Source organism: Rhinoderma darwinii, unplaced genomic scaffold (assembly GCF_050947455.1).
Source record: "Rhinoderma darwinii isolate aRhiDar2 unplaced genomic scaffold, aRhiDar2.hap1 Scaffold_2115, whole genome shotgun sequence".
Taxonomy (NCBI): Eukaryota; Metazoa; Chordata; class Amphibia; order Anura; family Rhinodermatidae; genus Rhinoderma; species Rhinoderma darwinii.
Window position 1 is genome coordinate 19,255 of NW_027462453.1, and position 20,225 is coordinate 39,479.

General features: G+C 48.2%; 1 protein-coding gene across 1 annotated transcript in view; it reads left to right on the forward strand.

Annotated features, from left to right (window-relative positions):
• Window positions 1–20,225, forward strand: part of KRTCAP2 (keratinocyte associated protein 2) — a 35,855-nt gene that overhangs the window by 14,845 nt on the left and 785 nt on the right. Inside the window, exons 2-3 of the mRNA XM_075848150.1 lie at window positions 19,332–19,486; window positions 19,612–19,675. Of these exons, the coding sequence (XP_075704265.1) occupies window positions 19,332–19,486; window positions 19,612–19,675 (219 nt within the window). The remainder of the gene's footprint in view (window positions 1–19,331; window positions 19,487–19,611; window positions 19,676–20,225) is intronic.

The window sequence follows — 20,225 nt, forward strand, 5'->3', positions numbered from 1 at the left end:
ACGAGGCTGATACATTGTAACGATTGACCTGACGAGGCTGATCCATTGTAACGAGTGACAAGACGGATCCATTGTAACGAGTGACCTGACGAGGCTGATACATTGTAACGAGTGACCTGACGAGACTGATCCATTGTAACGAGTGACCTGACGAGGCTGATACATTGTACCGAGTGACCTGACGAGACTGATACATTGTAACGAGTGATCTGACGAGACTGATACATTGTAACGAGCGATCTGACGAGACTGATACATTGTAACGATTGACCTGACGAGGCTGATACATTGTAACGATTGACCTGACGAGGCTGATCCATTGTAACGAGTGACAAGACGGATCCATTGTAACGAGTGACCTGACGAGGCTGATACATTGTAACGAGTGACCTGACGAGACTGATCCATTGTAACGAGTGACCTGACGAGACTGATACATTGTAACGAGTGATCTGACGAGGCTGATCCATTGTACCGAGTGACCTGACGAGGCTGATCCATTGTACCGAGCGATCTGACGAGGCTGATCCATTGTACCGAGCGATCTGACGAGGCTGATACATTGTAACGAGCGATCTGACGAGGCTGATCCATTGTACCGAGCGATCTGACGAGGCTGATCCATTGTACCGAGCGATCTGACGAGGCTGATACATTGTAACGAGTGACCTGACGAGACTGATCCATTGTAACGAGTGACCTGACGAGACTGATCCATTGTAACCAGTGACCTGACGAGACTGATACATTGTAACGAGCGATCTGACGAGGCTGATACATTGTAACGAGTGATCTGACGAGACTGATCCATTGTACCGAGTGACCTGACGAGGCTGATCCATTGTACCGAGCGATCTGACGAGGCTGATACATTGTACCGAGTGACCTGACGAGGCTGATCCATTGTACCGAGTGATCAGACGAGACTGATACATTGTACCGAGTGATCTGACGAGGCTGATACATTGTACCGAGTGATCTGACGAGGCTGATACATTGTACCGAGTGATCTGACGAGGCTGATACATTGTAACGAGTGATCTGACGAGACTGATACATTGTACCGAGTGACCTGACGAGACTGATCCATTGTACCGAGTGATCTGACGAGACTGATCCATTGTACCGAGTGATCTGACGAGGCTGATCCATTGTACCGAGCGATCTGACGAGGCTGATCCATTGTAACGAGCGATCTGACGAGACTGATACATTGTACCGAGTGACCTGACGAGGCTGATCCATTGTAACGATTGACCTGACGAGACTGATCCATTGTAACGATTGACCTGACGAGGCTGATCCATTGTACGGAGCGATCTGACGAGGCTGATCCATTGTAACGATTGACCTGACGAGACTGATACATTGTAACGAGTGACCTGACGAGACTGATCCATTGTAACGAGTGACCTGACGAGGCTGATCCATTGTAACGATTGACCTGACGAGGCTGATCCATTGTAACGAGTGACCTGACGAGACTGATCCATTGTACCGAGTGATCTGACGAGGCTGATACATTGTAACGATTGACCTGACGAGACTGATCCATTGTACCGAGCGATCTGACGAGGCTGATCCATTGTACCGAGCGATCTGACGAGGCTGATACATTGTAACGAGCGATCTGACGAGGCTGATCCATTGTACCGAGCGATCTGACGAGGCTGATCCATTGTACCGAGCGATCTGACGAGGCTGATACATTGTAACGAGCGATCTGACGAGACTGATCCATTGTAACGAGTGACCTGACGAGACTGATACATTGTAACGAGTGACCTGACGAGACTGATCCATTGTAACGAGTGACCTGACGAGACTGATCCATTGTAACGAGTGACCTGACGAGACTGATCCATTGTAACCAGTGACCTGACGAGACTGATACATTGTAACGAGCGATCTGACGAGGCTGATACATTGTAACGAGTGATCTGACGAGACTGATCCATTGTACCGAGTGACCTGACGAGGCTGATCCATTGTACCGAGCGATCTGACGAGGCTGATACATTGTACCGAGTGACCTGACGAGGCTGATCCATTGTACCGAGTGATCAGACGAGACTGATACATTGTACCGAGTGATCTGACGAGGCTGATACATTGTAACGATTGACCTGACGAGACTGATCCATTGTACCGAGCGATCTGACGAGGCTGATCCATTGTACCGAGCGATCTGACGAGGCTGATACATTGTAACGAGCGATCTGACGAGGCTGATCCACTCGTTACAATGTATCAGCCTCGTCAGATCGCTCGGTACAATGGATCAGCCTCGTCAGATCGCTCGGTACAATGGATCAGCCTCGTCAGATCGCTCGTTACAATGTATCAGCCTCGTCAGATCGCTCGGTACAATGGATCAGCCTCGTCAGATCGCTCGGTACATTGTAACGAGTGATGTGACGAGGCTGATACATTGTACCGAGTGATCTGACAAGACTGATCCATTGTAACGAGTGACCTGATGAGACTGATACATTGTAACGATTGACCTGACGAGACTGATACATTGTAACGAGCGACGAGACTGATACATTGTAACGAGCGACGAGACTGATACATTGTAACGAGTGACGAGACTGATACATTGTGACGAGACTGATACATTGTAACGAGCGACGAGACTGATACATTGTAACGAGCGACGAGACTGATACATTGTAACGAGCGACGAGACTGATACATTGTAACGAGCGACGAGACTGATACATTGTAACGAGCGACGAGACTGATACATTGTAACGAGTGACGAGACTGATACATTGTAACGAGTGATCTGACGAGACTGATCCATTGTAACGAGTGACTAGACTGATACATTGTAACGAGTGACTAGACTGATACATTGTAACGAGTGACGAGACTGATACATTGTAACGAGTGACCTGATGAGACTGATACATTGTAACGAGTGATCTGACGAGGCTGATACATTGTAACGAGTGATCTGACGAGACTGATACATTGTACCGAGTGATCTGACGAGGCTGATCCATTGTAACGAGCGACCTGACGAGGCTGATACATTGTAACGAGTGACCTGACGAGGCTGATACATTGTAACGAGTGACCTGACGAGACTGATACATTGTACCGAGTGACCTGACGAGACTGATACATTGTAACGAGTGATCTGACGAGACTGATACATTGTAACGAGCGATCTGACGAGACTGATACATTGTAACGATTGACCTGACGAGGCTGATACATTGTAACGATTGACCTGACGAGGCTGATCCATTGTAACGAGTGACAAGACGGATCCATTGTAACGAGTGACCTGACGAGGCTGATACATTGTAACGAGTGACCTGACGAGACTGATCCATTGTAACGAGTGACCTGACGAGACTGATACATTGTAACGAGTGATCTGACGAGGCTGATCCATTGTACCGAGTGACCTGACGAGGCTGATCCATTGTACCGAGCGATCTGACGAGGCTGATCCATTGTACCGAGCGATCTGACGAGGCTGATACATTGTACCGAGCGATCTGACGAGGCTGATCCATTGTACCGAGCGATCTGACGAGGCTGATACATTGTAACGAGTGACCTGACGAGACTGATCCATTGTAACGAGTGACCTGACGAGACTGATCCATTGTAACCAGTGACCTGACGAGACTGATACATTGTAACGAGCGATCTGACGAGGCTGATACATTGTAACGAGTGATCTGACGAGACTGATCCATTGTACCGAGTGACCTGACGAGGCTGATCCATTGTACCGAGCGATCTGACGAGGCTGATACATTGTAACGAGTGACCTGATGAGACTGATACATTGTAACGATTGACCTGACGAGACTGATACATTGTAACGAGCGATCTGACGAGGCTGATACATTGTACCGAGCGATCTGACGAGGCTGATACATTGTAACGATTGACCTGACGAGACTGATCCATTGTACCGAGTGATCTGACGAGACTGATCCATTGTACCGAGTGATCTGACGAGGCTGATCCATTGTACCGAGCGATCTGACGAGGCTGATCCATTGTAACGAGCGATCTGACGAGACTGATACATTGTACCGAGTGACCTGACGAGGCTGATCCATTGTAACGATTGACCTGACGAGACTGATCCATTGTAACGATTGACCTGACGAGGCTGATCCATTGTACGGAGCGATCTGACGAGGCTGATCCATTGTAACGATTGACCTGACGAGACTGATACATTGTAACGAGTGACCTGACGAGACTGATCCATTGTAACGAGTGACCTGACGAGGCTGATCCATTGTAACGATTGACCTGACGAGGCTGATCCATTGTAACGAGTGACCTGACGAGACTGATCCATTGTACCGAGTGATCTGACGAGGCTGATACATTGTAACGATTGACCTGACGAGACTGATACATTGTTACGAGTGACGAGACTGATACATTGTAACGGGTGACGAGACTGATACATGGTAACGAGTGACGAGACTGATACATTGTAATGATTGACCTGACGAGACTGATACATTGTAACGAGTGACGAGACTGATACATTGTACCGAGTGATCTGACGAGGCTGATACATTGTAACGATTGACCTGACGAGACTGATACATTGTTACGAGTGACGAGACTGATACATTGTAACGGGTGACGAGACTGATACATGGTAACGAGCGACGAGACTGATACATTGTAACGAGCGACGAGACTGATACATTGTAACGAGTGACGAGACTGATACATTGTAACGAGTGACGAGACTGATACAGTGTAACGAGTGACTAGACTGATACATTGTAACGAGTGACGAGACTGATACATTGTAACGGGTGACGAGACTGATACAGTTTAACGAGTGATGAGACTGATACATTGTAACGAGTGACGAGACTGATACATTGTAACGAGTGACGAGACTGATACATTGTAACGAGTGACGAGACTGATACATTGTAACGAGTGACGAGACTGATACATTGTAACGAGTGACGAGACTGATACATTGTAACGAGTGACGAGACTGATACATTGTAACGAGCGACGAGACTGATACATTGTAACGAGCGACGAGACTGATACATTGTAACGAGTGACGAGACTGATACATTGTGACGAGACTGATACATTGTAACGAGCGACGAGACTGATACATTGTAACGAGCGACGAGACTGATACATTGTAACGAGCGACGAGACTGATACATTGTAACGAGCGACGAGACTGATACATTGTAACGAGCGACGAGACTGATACATTGTAACGAGTGACGAGACTGATACATTGTAACGAGTGATCTGACGAGACTGATCCATTGTAACGAGTGACTAGACTGATACATTGTAACGAGTGACTAGACTGATACATTGTAACGAGTGACGAGACTGATACATTGTACCGAGTGATCTGACGAGACTGATCCATTGTAACGAGTGACCTGATGAGACTGATACATTGTAACGAGTGATCTGACGAGGCTGATACATTGTAACGAGTGATCTGACGAGACTGATACATTGTACCGAGTGATCTGACGAGGCTGATACATTGTAACGAGTGATGTGACGAGGCTGATACATTGTAACGAGCGAGCTGACGAGACTGATCCATTGTACCGAGCGATCTGACGAGGCTGATCCATTGTAACGAGCGACCTGACGAGGCTGATACATTGTAACGAGTGACCTGACGAGGCTGATACATTGTAACGAGTGACCTGACGAGACTGATACATTGTACCGAGTGACCTGACGAGACTGATACATTGTAACGAGTGATCTGACGAGACTGATACATTGTAACGAGCGATCTGACGAGACTGATACATTGTAACGATTGACCTGACGAGGCTGATACATTGTAACGATTGACCTGACGAGGCTGATCCATTGTAACGAGTGACAAGACGGATCCATTGTAACGAGTGACCTGACGAGGCTGATACATTGTAACGAGTGACCTGACGAGACTGATCCATTGTAACGAGTGACCTGACGAGACTGATACATTGTAACGAGTGATCTGACGAGGCTGATCCATTGTACCGAGTGACCTGACGAGGCTGATCCATTGTACCGAGCGATCTGACGAGGCTGATCCATTGTACCGAGCGATCTGACGAGGCTGATACATTGTAACGAGCGATCTGACGAGGCTGATCCATTGTACCGAGCGATCTGACGAGGCTGATCCATTGTACCGAGCGATCTGACGAGGCTGATCCATTGTAACGAGTGACCTGACGAGACTGATCCATTGTAACGAGTGACCTGACGAGACTGATCCATTGTAACCAGTGACCTGACGAGACTGATACATTGTAACGAGCGATCTGACGAGGCTGATACATTGTAACGAGTGATCTGACGAGACTGATCCATTGTACCGAGTGACCTGACGAGGCTGATCCATTGTACCGAGCGATCTGACGAGGCTGATACATTGTACCGAGTGACCTGACGAGGCTGATCCATTGTACCGAGTGATCAGACGAGACTGATACATTGTACCGAGTGATCTGACGAGGCTGATACATTGTACCGAGTGATCTGACGAGGCTGATCCATTGTAACGAGTGACCTGACGAGGCTGATACATTGTAACGAGCGATCTGACGAGACTGATACATTGTAACGAGCGATCTGACGAGACTGATACATTGTAACGAGTGATCTGACGAGGCTGATGCATTGTAACGAGTGATCTGACGAGGCTGATACATTGTAACGAGTGATCTGACGAGGCTGATACATTGTACCGAGCGATCTGACGAGGCTGATACATTGTACCGAGCGATCTGACGAGGCTGATCCATTGTAACGAGCGATCTGACGAGGCTGATCCATTGTAACGAGTGACCTGACGAGACTGATACATTGTACCGAGTGATCTGACGAGGCTGATACATTGTACCGAGCGATCTGACGAGGCTGATACATTGTACCGAGCGACCTGACGAGACTGATCCATTGTACCGAGTGATCTGACGAGGCTGATCCATTGTACCGAGCGATCTGACGAGGCTGATACATTGTACCGAGTGATCTGACGAGACTGATCCATTGTAACGAGTGACCTGACGAGACTGATACATTGTACCGAGTGATGTGACGAGGCTGATACATTGTAACGAGTGACCTGACGAGACTGATACATTGTACCGAGTGACCTGACGAGGCTGATCCATTGTAACGAGTGATCTGACGAGGCTGATACATTGTACCGAGTGATGTGACGAGGCTGATACATTGTAACGAGTGATGTGACGAGGCTGATACATTGTAACGAGTGATGTGACGAGGCTGATACATTGTACCGAGTGATCTGACAAGACTGATCCATTGTAACGAGTGACCTGATGAGACTGATACATTGTAACGATTGACCTGACGAGACTGATACATTGTAACGAGCGATCTGACGAGGCTGATACATTGTACCGAGCGATCTGACGAGGCTGATACATTGTAACGATTGACCTGACGAGACTGATCCATTGTACCGAGTGATCTGACGAGACTGATCCATTGTACCGAGTGATCTGACGAGGCTGATCCATTGTACCGAGCGATCTGACGAGGCTGATCCATTGTAACGAGCGATCTGACGAGACTGATACATTGTACCGAGTGACCTGACGAGGCTGATCCATTGTAACGATTGACCTGACGAGACTGATCCATTGTAACGATTGACCTGACGAGGCTGATCCATTGTACGGAGCGATCTGACGAGGCTGATCCATTGTAACGATTGACCTGACGAGACTGATACATTGTAACGAGTGACCTGACGAGACTGATCCATTGTACCGAGTGATCTGACGAGGCTGATACATTGTAACGATTGACCTGACGAGACTGATACATTGTTACGAGTGACGAGACTGATACATTGTAACGGGTGACGAGACTGATACATGGTAACGAGTGACGAGACTGATACATTGTAATGATTGACCTGACGAGACTGATACATTGTAACGAGTGACGAGACTGATACATTGTACCGAGTGATCTGACGAGGCTGATACATTGTAACGATTGACCTGACGAGACTGATACATTGTTACGAGTGACGAGACTGATACATTGTAACGGGTGACGAGACTGATACATGGTAACGAGCGACGAGACTGATACATTGTAACGAGCGACGAGACTGATACATTGTAACGAGTGACGAGACTGATACATTGTAACGAGTGACGAGACTGATACAGTGTAACGAGTGACTAGACTGATACATTGTAACGAGTGACGAGACTGATACATTGTAACGGGTGACGAGACTGATACAGTTTAACGAGTGATGAGACTGATACATTGTAACGAGTGACGAGACTGATACATTGTAACGAGTGACGAGACTGATACATTGTAACGAGTGACGAGACTGATACATTGTAACGAGTGACGAGACTGATACATTGTAACGAGTGACGAGACTGATACATTGTAACGAGTGACGAGACTGATACATTGTAACGAGCGACGAGACTGATACATTGTAACGAGCGACGAGACTGATACATTGTAACGAGTGACGAGACTGATACATTGTGACGAGACTGATACATTGTAACGAGCGACGAGACTGATACATTGTAACGAGCGACGAGACTGATACATTGTAACGAGCGACGAGACTGATACATTGTAACGAGCGACGAGACTGATACATTGTAACGAGCGACGAGACTGATACATTGTAACGAGTGACGAGACTGATACATTGTAACGAGTGATCTGACGAGACTGATCCATTGTAACGAGTGACTAGACTGATACATTGTAACGAGTGACTAGACTGATACATTGTAACGAGTGACGAGACTGATACATTGTACCGAGTGATCTGACGAGACTGATCCATTGTAACGAGTGACCTGATGAGACTGATACATTGTAACGAGTGATCTGACGAGGCTGATACATTGTAACGAGTGATCTGACGAGACTGATACATTGTACCGAGTGATCTGACGAGGCTGATACATTGTAACGAGTGATGTGACGAGGCTGATACATTGTAACGAGCGAGCTGACGAGACTGATCCATTGTACCGAGCGATCTGACGAGGCTGATCCATTGTAACGAGCGACCTGACGAGGCTGATACATTGTAACGAGTGACCTGACGAGGCTGATACATTGTAACGAGTGACCTGACGAGACTGATACATTGTACCGAGTGACCTGACGAGACTGATACATTGTAACGAGTGATCTGACGAGACTGATACATTGTAACGAGCGATCTGACGAGACTGATACATTGTAACGATTGACCTGACGAGGCTGATACATTGTAACGATTGACCTGACGAGGCTGATCCATTGTAACGAGTGACAAGACGGATCCATTGTAACGAGTGACCTGACGAGGCTGATACATTGTAACGAGTGACCTGACGAGACTGATCCATTGTAACGAGTGACCTGACGAGACTGATACATTGTAACGAGTGATCTGACGAGGCTGATCCATTGTACCGAGTGACCTGACGAGGCTGATCCATTGTACCGAGCGATCTGACGAGGCTGATCCATTGTACCGAGCGATCTGACGAGGCTGATACATTGTAACGAGCGATCTGACGAGGCTGATCCATTGTACCGAGCGATCTGACGAGGCTGATCCATTGTACCGAGCGATCTGACGAGGCTGATCCATTGTAACGAGTGACCTGACGAGACTGATCCATTGTAACGAGTGACCTGACGAGACTGATCCATTGTAACCAGTGACCTGACGAGACTGATACATTGTAACGAGCGATCTGACGAGGCTGATACATTGTAACGAGTGATCTGACGAGACTGATCCATTGTACCGAGTGACCTGACGAGGCTGATCCATTGTACCGAGCGATCTGACGAGGCTGATACATTGTACCGAGTGACCTGACGAGGCTGATCCATTGTACCGAGTGATCAGACGAGACTGATACATTGTACCGAGTGATCTGACGAGGCTGATACATTGTACCGAGTGATCTGACGAGGCTGATCCATTGTAACGAGTGACCTGACGAGGCTGATACATTGTAACGAGCGATCTGACGAGACTGATACATTGTAACGAGCGATCTGACGAGACTGATACATTGTAACGAGTGATCTGACGAGGCTGATGCATTGTAACGAGTGATCTGACGAGGCTGATACATTGTAACGAGTGATCTGACGAGGCTGATACATTGTACCGAGCGATCTGACGAGGCTGATACATTGTACCGAGCGATCTGACGAGGCTGATCCATTGTAACGAGCGATCTGACGAGGCTGATCCATTGTAACGAGTGACCTGACGAGACTGATACATTGTACCGAGTGATCTGACGAGGCTGATACATTGTACCGAGCGATCTGACGAGGCTGATACATTGTACCGAGCGACCTGACGAGACTGATCCATTGTACCGAGTGATCTGACGAGGCTGATCCATTGTACCGAGCGATCTGACGAGGCTGATACATTGTACCGAGTGATCTGACGAGACTGATCCATTGTAACGAGTGACCTGACGAGACTGATACATTGTACCGAGTGATGTGACGAGGCTGATACATTGTAACGAGTGACCTGACGAGACTGATACATTGTACCGAGTGACCTGACGAGGCTGATCCATTGTAACGAGTGATCTGACGAGGCTGATACATTGTACCGAGTGATGTGACGAGGCTGATACATTGTAACGAGTGATGTGACGAGGCTGATACATTGTAACGAGTGATGTGACGAGGCTGATACATTGTACCGAGTGATCTGACAAGACTGATCCATTGTAACGAGTGACCTGATGAGACTGATACATTGTAACGATTGACCTGACGAGACTGATACATTGTAACGAGCGATCTGACGAGGCTGATACATTGTACCGAGCGATCTGACGAGGCTGATACATTGTAACGATTGACCTGACGAGACTGATCCATTGTACCGAGTGATCTGACGAGACTGATCCATTGTACCGAGTGATCTGACGAGGCTGATCCATTGTACCGAGCGATCTGACGAGGCTGATCCATTGTAACGAGCGATCTGACGAGACTGATACATTGTACCGAGTGACCTGACGAGGCTGATCCATTGTAACGATTGACCTGACGAGACTGATCCATTGTAACGATTGACCTGACGAGGCTGATCCATTGTACGGAGCGATCTGACGAGGCTGATCCATTGTAACGATTGACCTGACGAGACTGATACATTGTAACGAGTGACCTGACGAGACTGATCCATTGTAACGAGTGACCTGACGAGGCTGATCCATTGTAACGATTGACCTGACGAGGCTGATCCATTGTAACGAGTGACCTGACGAGACTGATCCATTGTACCGAGTGATCTGACGAGGCTGATACATTGTAACGATTGACCTGACGAGACTGATACATTGTTACGAGTGACGAGACTGATACATTGTAACGGGTGACGAGACTGATACATGGTAACGAGTGACGAGACTGATACATTGTAATGATTGACCTGACGAGACTGATACATTGTAACGAGTGACGAGACTGATACATTGTACCGAGTGATCTGACGAGGCTGATACATTGTAACGATTGACCTGACGAGACTGATACATTGTTACGAGTGACGAGACTGATACATTGTAACGGGTGACGAGACTGATACATGGTAACGAGCGACGAGACTGATACATTGTAACGAGCGACGAGACTGATACATTGTAACGAGTGACGAGACTGATACATTGTAACGAGTGACGAGACTGATACAGTGTAACGAGTGACTAGACTGATACATTGTAACGAGTGACGAGACTGATACATTGTAACGGGTGACGAGACTGATACAGTTTAACGAGTGATGAGACTGATACATTGTAACGAGTGACGAGACTGATACATTGTAACGAGTGACGAGACTGATACATTGTAACGAGTGACGAGACTGATACATTGTAACGAGTGACGAGACTGATACATTGTAACGAGTGACGAGACTGATACATTGTAACGAGTGACGAGACTGATACATTGTAACGAGCGACGAGACTGATACATTGTAACGAGCGACGAGACTGATACATTGTAACGAGTGACGAGACTGATACATTGTGACGAGACTGATACATTGTAACGAGCGACGAGACTGATACATTGTAACGAGCGACGAGACTGATACATTGTAACGAGCGACGAGACTGATACATTGTAACGAGCGACGAGACTGATACATTGTAACGAGCGACGAGACTGATACATTGTAACGAGTGACGAGACTGATACATTGTAACGAGTGATCTGACGAGACTGATCCATTGTAACGAGTGACTAGACTGATACATTGTAACGAGTGACTAGACTGATACATTGTAACGAGTGACGAGACTGATACATTGTACCGAGTGATCTGACGAGACTGATCCATTGTAACGAGTGACCTGATGAGACTGATACATTGTAACGAGTGATCTGACGAGGCTGATACATTGTAACGAGTGATCTGACGAGACTGATACATTGTACCGAGTGATCTGACGAGGCTGATACATTGTAACGAGTGATGTGACGAGGCTGATACATTGTAACGAGCGAGCTGACGAGACTGATCCATTGTACCGAGCGATCTGACGAGGCTGATCCATTGTAACGAGCGACCTGACGAGGCTGATACATTGTAACGAGTGACCTGACGAGGCTGATACATTGTAACGAGTGACCTGACGAGACTGATACATTGTACCGAGTGACCTGACGAGACTGATACATTGTAACGAGTGATCTGACGAGACTGATACATTGTAACGAGCGATCTGACGAGACTGATACATTGTAACGATTGACCTGACGAGGCTGATACATTGTAACGATTGACCTGACGAGGCTGATCCATTGTAACGAGTGACAAGACGGATCCATTGTAACGAGTGACCTGACGAGGCTGATACATTGTAACGAGTGACCTGACGAGACTGATCCATTGTAACGAGTGACCTGACGAGACTGATACATTGTAACGAGTGATCTGACGAGGCTGATCCATTGTACCGAGTGACCTGACGAGGCTGATCCATTGTACCGAGCGATCTGACGAGGCTGATCCATTGTACCGAGCGATCTGACGAGGCTGATACATTGTAACGAGCGATCTGACGAGGCTGATCCATTGTACCGAGCGATCTGACGAGGCTGATCCATTGTACCGAGCGATCTGACGAGGCTGATACATTGTAACGAGTGACCTGACGAGACTGATCCATTGTAACGAGTGACCTGACGAGACTGATCCATTGTAACCAGTGACCTGACGAGACTGATACATTGTAACGAGCGATCTGACGAGGCTGATACATTGTAACGAGTGATCTGACGAGACTGATCCATTGTACCGAGTGACCTGACGAGGCTGATCCATTGTACCGAGCGATCTGACGAGGCTGATACATTGTACCGAGTGACCTGACGAGGCTGATCCATTGTACCGAGTGATCAGACGAGACTGATACATTGTACCGAGTGATCTGACGAGGCTGATACATTGTACCGAGTGATCTGACGAGGCTGATACATTGTACCGAGTGATCTGACGAGGCTGATACATTGTAACGAGTGATCTGACGAGACTGATACATTGTACCGAGTGACCTGACGAGGCTGATCCATTGTACCGAGTGATCTGACGAGGCTGATCCATTGTAACGAGTGACCTGACGAGGCTGATACATTGTAACGAGCGATCTGACGAGACTGATACATTGTACCGAGCGATCTGACGAGGCTGATACATTGTAACGAGCGATCTGACGAGACTGATACATTGTAACGAGTGATCTGACGAGGCTGATGCATTGTAACGAGTGATCTGACGAGGCTGATACATTGTAACGAGTGATCTGACGAGGCTGATACATTGTACCGAGCGATCTGACGAGGCTGATACATTGTACCGAGCGATCTGACGAGGCTGATCCATTGTAACGAGCGATCTGACGAGGCTGATCCATTGTAACGAGTGACCTGACGAGACTGATACATTGTACCGAGTGATCTGACGAGGCTGATACATTGTACCGAGCGATCTGACGAGGCTGATACATTGTACCGAGCGACCTGACGAGACTGATCCATTGTACCGAGTGATCTGACGAGGCTGATCCATTGTACCGAGTGATCTGACGAGGCTGATACATTGTAACGAGTGATCTGATGAGGCTGATCCATTGTAACGAGCGATCTGACGAGGCTGATCCATTGTAACGAGCGATCTGACGAGGCTGATCCATTGTAACGAGCGACCTGACGAGGCTGATACATTGTAACGAGTGATCTGACGAGACTGATACATTGTACCGAGTGACCTGACGAGGCTGATCCATTGTACCGAGTGATCTGACGAGGCTGATCCATTGTAACGAGTGACCTGACGAGACTGATACATTGTACCGAGTGATCTGACGAGGCTGATACATTGTAACGAGTGATCTGACGAGACTGATACATTGTAACGAGTGACAAGACGGATCCATTGTAACGAGCGATCTGACGAGACTGATACATTGTAACGAGTGATCTGACGAGGCTGATACATTGTACCGAGCGATCTGACGAGGCTGATACATTGTAACGAGCGATCTGACGAGGCTGATCCATTGTACCGAGCGATCTGACGAGGCTGATCCATTGTACCGAACGATCTGACGAGGCTGATACATTGTACCGAGCGATCTGACGAGGCTGATCCATTGTACCGAGCGATCTGACGAGGCTGATCCATTGTACCGAGTGACCTGACGAGGCTGATCCATTGTAACGAGTGACCTGACGAGACTGATACATTGTAACGAGCGATCTGACGAGGCTGATACATTGTAACGAGCGATCTGACGAGACTGATACATTGTACCGAGCGATCTGACGAGGCTGATACATTGTACCGAGCGACCTGACGAGGCTGATCCATTGTACCGAGTGACCTGACGAGGCTGATCCATTGTACCGAGTGATCTGACGAGGCTGATCCATTGTAACGAGTGACCTGACGAGACTGATACATTGTAACGAGCGATCTGACGAGGCTGATACATTGTAACGAGCGATCTGACGAGACTGATACATTGTAACGAGCGATCTGACGAGGCTGATACATTGTAACGAGTGATCTGACGAGGCTGATACATTGTACCGAGCGATCTGACGAGGCTGATCCATTGTAACGAGTGATCTGACGAGGCTGATCCATTGTAACGAGTGATCTGACGAGGCTGATCCATTGTAACGAGTGACCTGACGAGGCTGATCCATTGTAACGAGTGACCTGACGAGGCTGATCCATTGTAACGAGTGACCTGACGAGGCTGATCCATTGTAACGAGTGACCTGACGAGGCTGATCCATTGTAACGAGTGACGAGACTGATACATTGTAACGAGTGATCTGACGAGGCTGATCCATTGTAACGAGTAACCTGACGAGGCTGATCCATTGTAACGAGTAACCTGACGAGGCTGATCCATTGTAACGAGTGACCTGACGAGGCTGATACATTGTAACGAGTGACGAGACTGATACATTGTAACGAGTGACGAGACTGATACATTGTAACGAGTGACGAGACTGATACATTGTAACGAGTGACGAGACTGATACATTGTAACGAGTGACCTGACGAGGCTGATACATTGTAACGAGTGACGAGACTGATACATTGTAACGAGTGACGAGACTGATACATTGTAACGAGTGACGAGACTGATACATTGTAACGAGTGACGAGACTGATACATTGTAACGAGTGACGAGACTGATACATTGTAACGAGTGATCTGACGAGGCTGATACATTGTAACGAGTGACGAGGCTGATCCATTGTACCGAGTGATCTGACGAGACTGATCCATTGTAACGAGTGATCTGACGAGACTGATCCATTGTAACGAGTGACCTGACGAGGCTGATCCATTGTACCGATTGATCTGACGAGACTGATCCATTGTAACGAGTGATCTGACGAGGCTGATCCATTGTAACGAGCGATCTGACGAGGCTGATCCATTGTAACGAGTGACCTGACGAGACTGATACATTGTAACGAGTGATCTGACGAGGCTGATCCATTGTAACGAGTGACCTGACGAGGCTGATCCATTGTAACGAGTGACCTGACGAGGCTGATCCATTGTAACGAGTGACCTGACGAGGATGATCCATTGTAACGAGTGACGAGACTGATACAGTGTAACGAGTGACGAGACTGATACATTGTAACGAGTGACCTGACGAGACTGATACATTGTAACGATTGACCTGACGAGACTGATACATTGTAACGAGTGATCTGACGAGGCTGATACATTGTACCGAGTGATCTGACGAGACTGATCCATTGTACCGAGTGATCTGACGAGGCTGATCCATTGTACCGAGCGATCTGACGAGGCTGATCCATTGTAACGAGCGATCTGACGAGACTGATACATTGTACCGAGTGACCTGACGAGGCTGATCCATTGTAACGAGTGACCTGATGAGACTGATACATTGTAACGAGTGATCTGACGAGGCTGATACATTGTAACGAGCGAGCTGACGAGGCTGATCCATTGTACCGAGCGATCTGACGAGGCTGATCCATTGTAACGAGCGATCTGACGAGGCTGATCCATTGTAACGAGCGATCTGACGAGGCTGATACATTGTAACGATTGACCTGACGAGACTGATCCATTGTAACGATTGACCTGACGAGGCTGATCCATTGTACCGAGTGACCTGACGAGACTGATCCATTGTAACGAGTGATCTGACGAGGCTGATCCATTGTAACGAGCGATCTGACGAGGCTGATCCATTGTAACGAGCGATCTGACGAGGCTGATACATTGTAACGATTGACCTGACGAGACTGATCCATTGTAACGATTGACCTGACGAGACTGATCCATTGTAACGAGTGATCTGACGAGGCTGATACATTGTAACGAGTGACCTGACGAGACTGATCCATTGTAACGAGTGACGAGACTGATACATTGTAACGAGTGACGAGACTGATACATTGTAACGAGTGACGAGACTGATACATTGTAACGAGTGACGAGACTGATACATTGTAACGAGTCTGATACATTGTACCGAGTGATCTGACGAGACTGATCCATTGTAACGAGTGACCTGATGAGACTGATACATTGTAACGAGTGATCTGACGAGGCTGATGCATTGTAACGAGTGATCTGACGAGACTGATGCATTGTACCGAGTGATCTGACGAGACTGATGCATTGTACCGAGTGACCTGACGAGGCTGATCCATTGTAACGATTGACCTGACGAGGCTGATCCATTGTAACGATTGACCTGACGAGGCTGATCCATTGTAACGAGTGACCTGACGAGGCTGATCCATTGTAACGAGTGACGAGACTGATACATTGTAACGAGTGACGAGACTGATACATTGTAACGAGTGACCTGACGAGACTGATCCATTGTAACGAGTGACCTGACGAGACTGATCCATTGTAACGAGTGATCTGACGAGACTGATCCATTGTAACGAGTGACGAGACTGATCCATTGTAACGAGTGATCTGACGAGACTGATCCATTGTAACGAGTGACCTGACGAGACTGATACATTGTAACGAGTGATGTGACGAGGCTGATACATTGTAACGGGTGACGAGGCTGATGCATTGTAACGAGTGATCTGACGAGGCTGATCCATTGTAACGAGCGATCTGACGAGACTGATACATTGTAACGAGTGATCTGACGAGACTGATCCATTGTAACGAGTGACCTGACGAGGCTGATACATTGTAACGAGTGATGTGACGAGGCTGATACATTGTAACGGGTGACGAGGCTGATGCATTGTAACGAGTGATCTGACGAGGCTGATCCATTGTAACGAGCGATCTGACGAGACTGATACATTGTAACGAGCGATCTGACGAGACTGATACATTGTAACGAGTGATCTGACGAGACTGATCCATTGTAACGAGTGACCTGACGAGGCTGATCCATTGTACCGAGTGATCTGACGAGACTGATACATTGTAACGAGCGATCTGACGAGGCTGATCCATTGTAACGAGCGATCTGACGAGGCTGATCCATTGTAACGAGCGATCTGACGAGGCTGATACATTGTAACGAGTGACCTGACGAGGCTGATCCATTGTAACGAGCGATCTGACGAGACTGATCCATTGTAACGAGTGATCTGACGAGGCTGATCCATTGTAACGAGTGACCTGACGAGACTGATCCATTGTAACGAGTGACCTGACGAGACTGATACATTGTAACGAGTGACCTGACGAGACTGATCCATTGTAACGAGTGACCTGACGAGACTGATCCATTGTAACGAGTGATCTGACGAGACTGATCCATTGTAACGAGTGACCTGACGAGACTGATCCATTGTAACGAGTGACCTGACGAGACTGATCCATTGTAACGAGTGACCTGACGAGACTGATACATTGTAACGAGCGATCTGACGAGGCTGATCCATTGTACCGAGCGATCTGACGAGGCTGATACATTGTACCGAGCGATCTGACGAGACTGATCCATTGTACCGAGCGATCTGACGAGGCTGATACATTGTACCGAGCGATCTGACGAGGCTGATACATTGTAACGAGTGATGTGACGAGGCTGATACATTGTAACGGGTGACGAGGCTGATGCATTGTAACGAGTGATCTGACGAGGCTGATCCATTGTAACGAGCGATCTGACGAGACTGATACATTGTAACGAGCGATCTGACGAGACTGATACATTGTAACGAGTGATCTGACGAGACTGATCCATTGTAACGAGTGACCTGACGAGGCTGATCCATTGTACCGAGTGATCTGACGAGACTGATACATTGTAACGAGCGATCTGACGAGGCTGATCCATTGTAACGAGCGATCTGACGAGGCTGATCCATTGTAACGAGCGATCTGACGAGGCTGATCCATTGTAACGAGCGATCTGACGAGACTGATCCATTGTAACGAGTGATCTGACGAGGCTGATCCATTGTAACGAGTGACCTGACGAGGCTGATCCATTGTAACGAGTGACCTGACGAGACTGATCCATTGTAACGAGTGACCTGACGAGACTGATCCATTGTAACGAGTGACCTGACGAGACTGATCCATTGTAACCAGTGACCTGACGAGGCTGATCCATTGTAACGAGTGACTGGATAGACTGTGGTCTGACATATTGGGGTGCTGGTGTCATGCTGAGGCGGGTGGGCAGGAATGATGCTGGACAGCTGTAGTAAATGTGACGTGGAAGCCCCGCCCCCTGATCAGTGATTGACGTGACTTTTCCTCCGGCAGCGGTCAGTACCGGGATCTCGCTGGCGCTCTCCTCACTGGTGTCGCTCCTCCTATTCGCCGGGATGCAGATGTACAGCAAACACCTGGCGTCCTCTGAGTGGCTGACGATCCTGGGCGGTCTCCTGGGCTCCGGCATCTTCTACTTCTGCCTCACTGTATCCTTATCTAGAGACAAGGCCCCGCCCCCCACAAGGCCCCGCCCCGCTCTTGCGCGTAATAACGGCTGTAATACCGCCCCGGACCCCGCGCTGCGCTGATGACTCCTTAACCCTGACGTCAGGCCTTCAACAACCTGGAGAATCTCGTGTTCGGGAAAGGTTTCCAGGCGAAGGTGTTTCCAGAAGGTGAGCAGCTCTGGGGATAATGGGAGATAGAACGAGGGGCACAGTAACACCCCCCCCCCCCCTCCAGGGTCCGCTGCTGAGTGAACCCGACGCTCACCCTTCTTTTTCCGTTGCGTTGGTAAATTTGCCGCATTGACTTCCTGCTTGTGGGGTCCGTCTCCAGGTCTGGGGGAGGGGCTCCTGGGGTTTGGGTGGAGCGTGGATAGAAGGCGCTCAGTGTGAGGCGACCGATGGGTGTAGAGTTGGGGGTGATATAACTGGGTAGGGCGATGTTCACACACTTCACCAAAAACGGCTGAAAATACGGAGCGGTTCAAGGGAAAAACGGCCTCTGATTTTCAGACGTTTTACGCTGCGTCTTTGGAGCTGTTTTCTATAGAGTCGATGAGGAACGGCTCCAAAAACGTCCCAAGAAGTGGCCTGCAGTCCCTCTTACGCGCCGTCCCTTTTACACGCAGTCCCTCTTACGCGCCGTCCTCTGACAGCTGGTCGGCACAGAACACGGTAAGCCCCGCTGCCGGCAGTGCGCTGCTGTTTGCCGACATGTTGG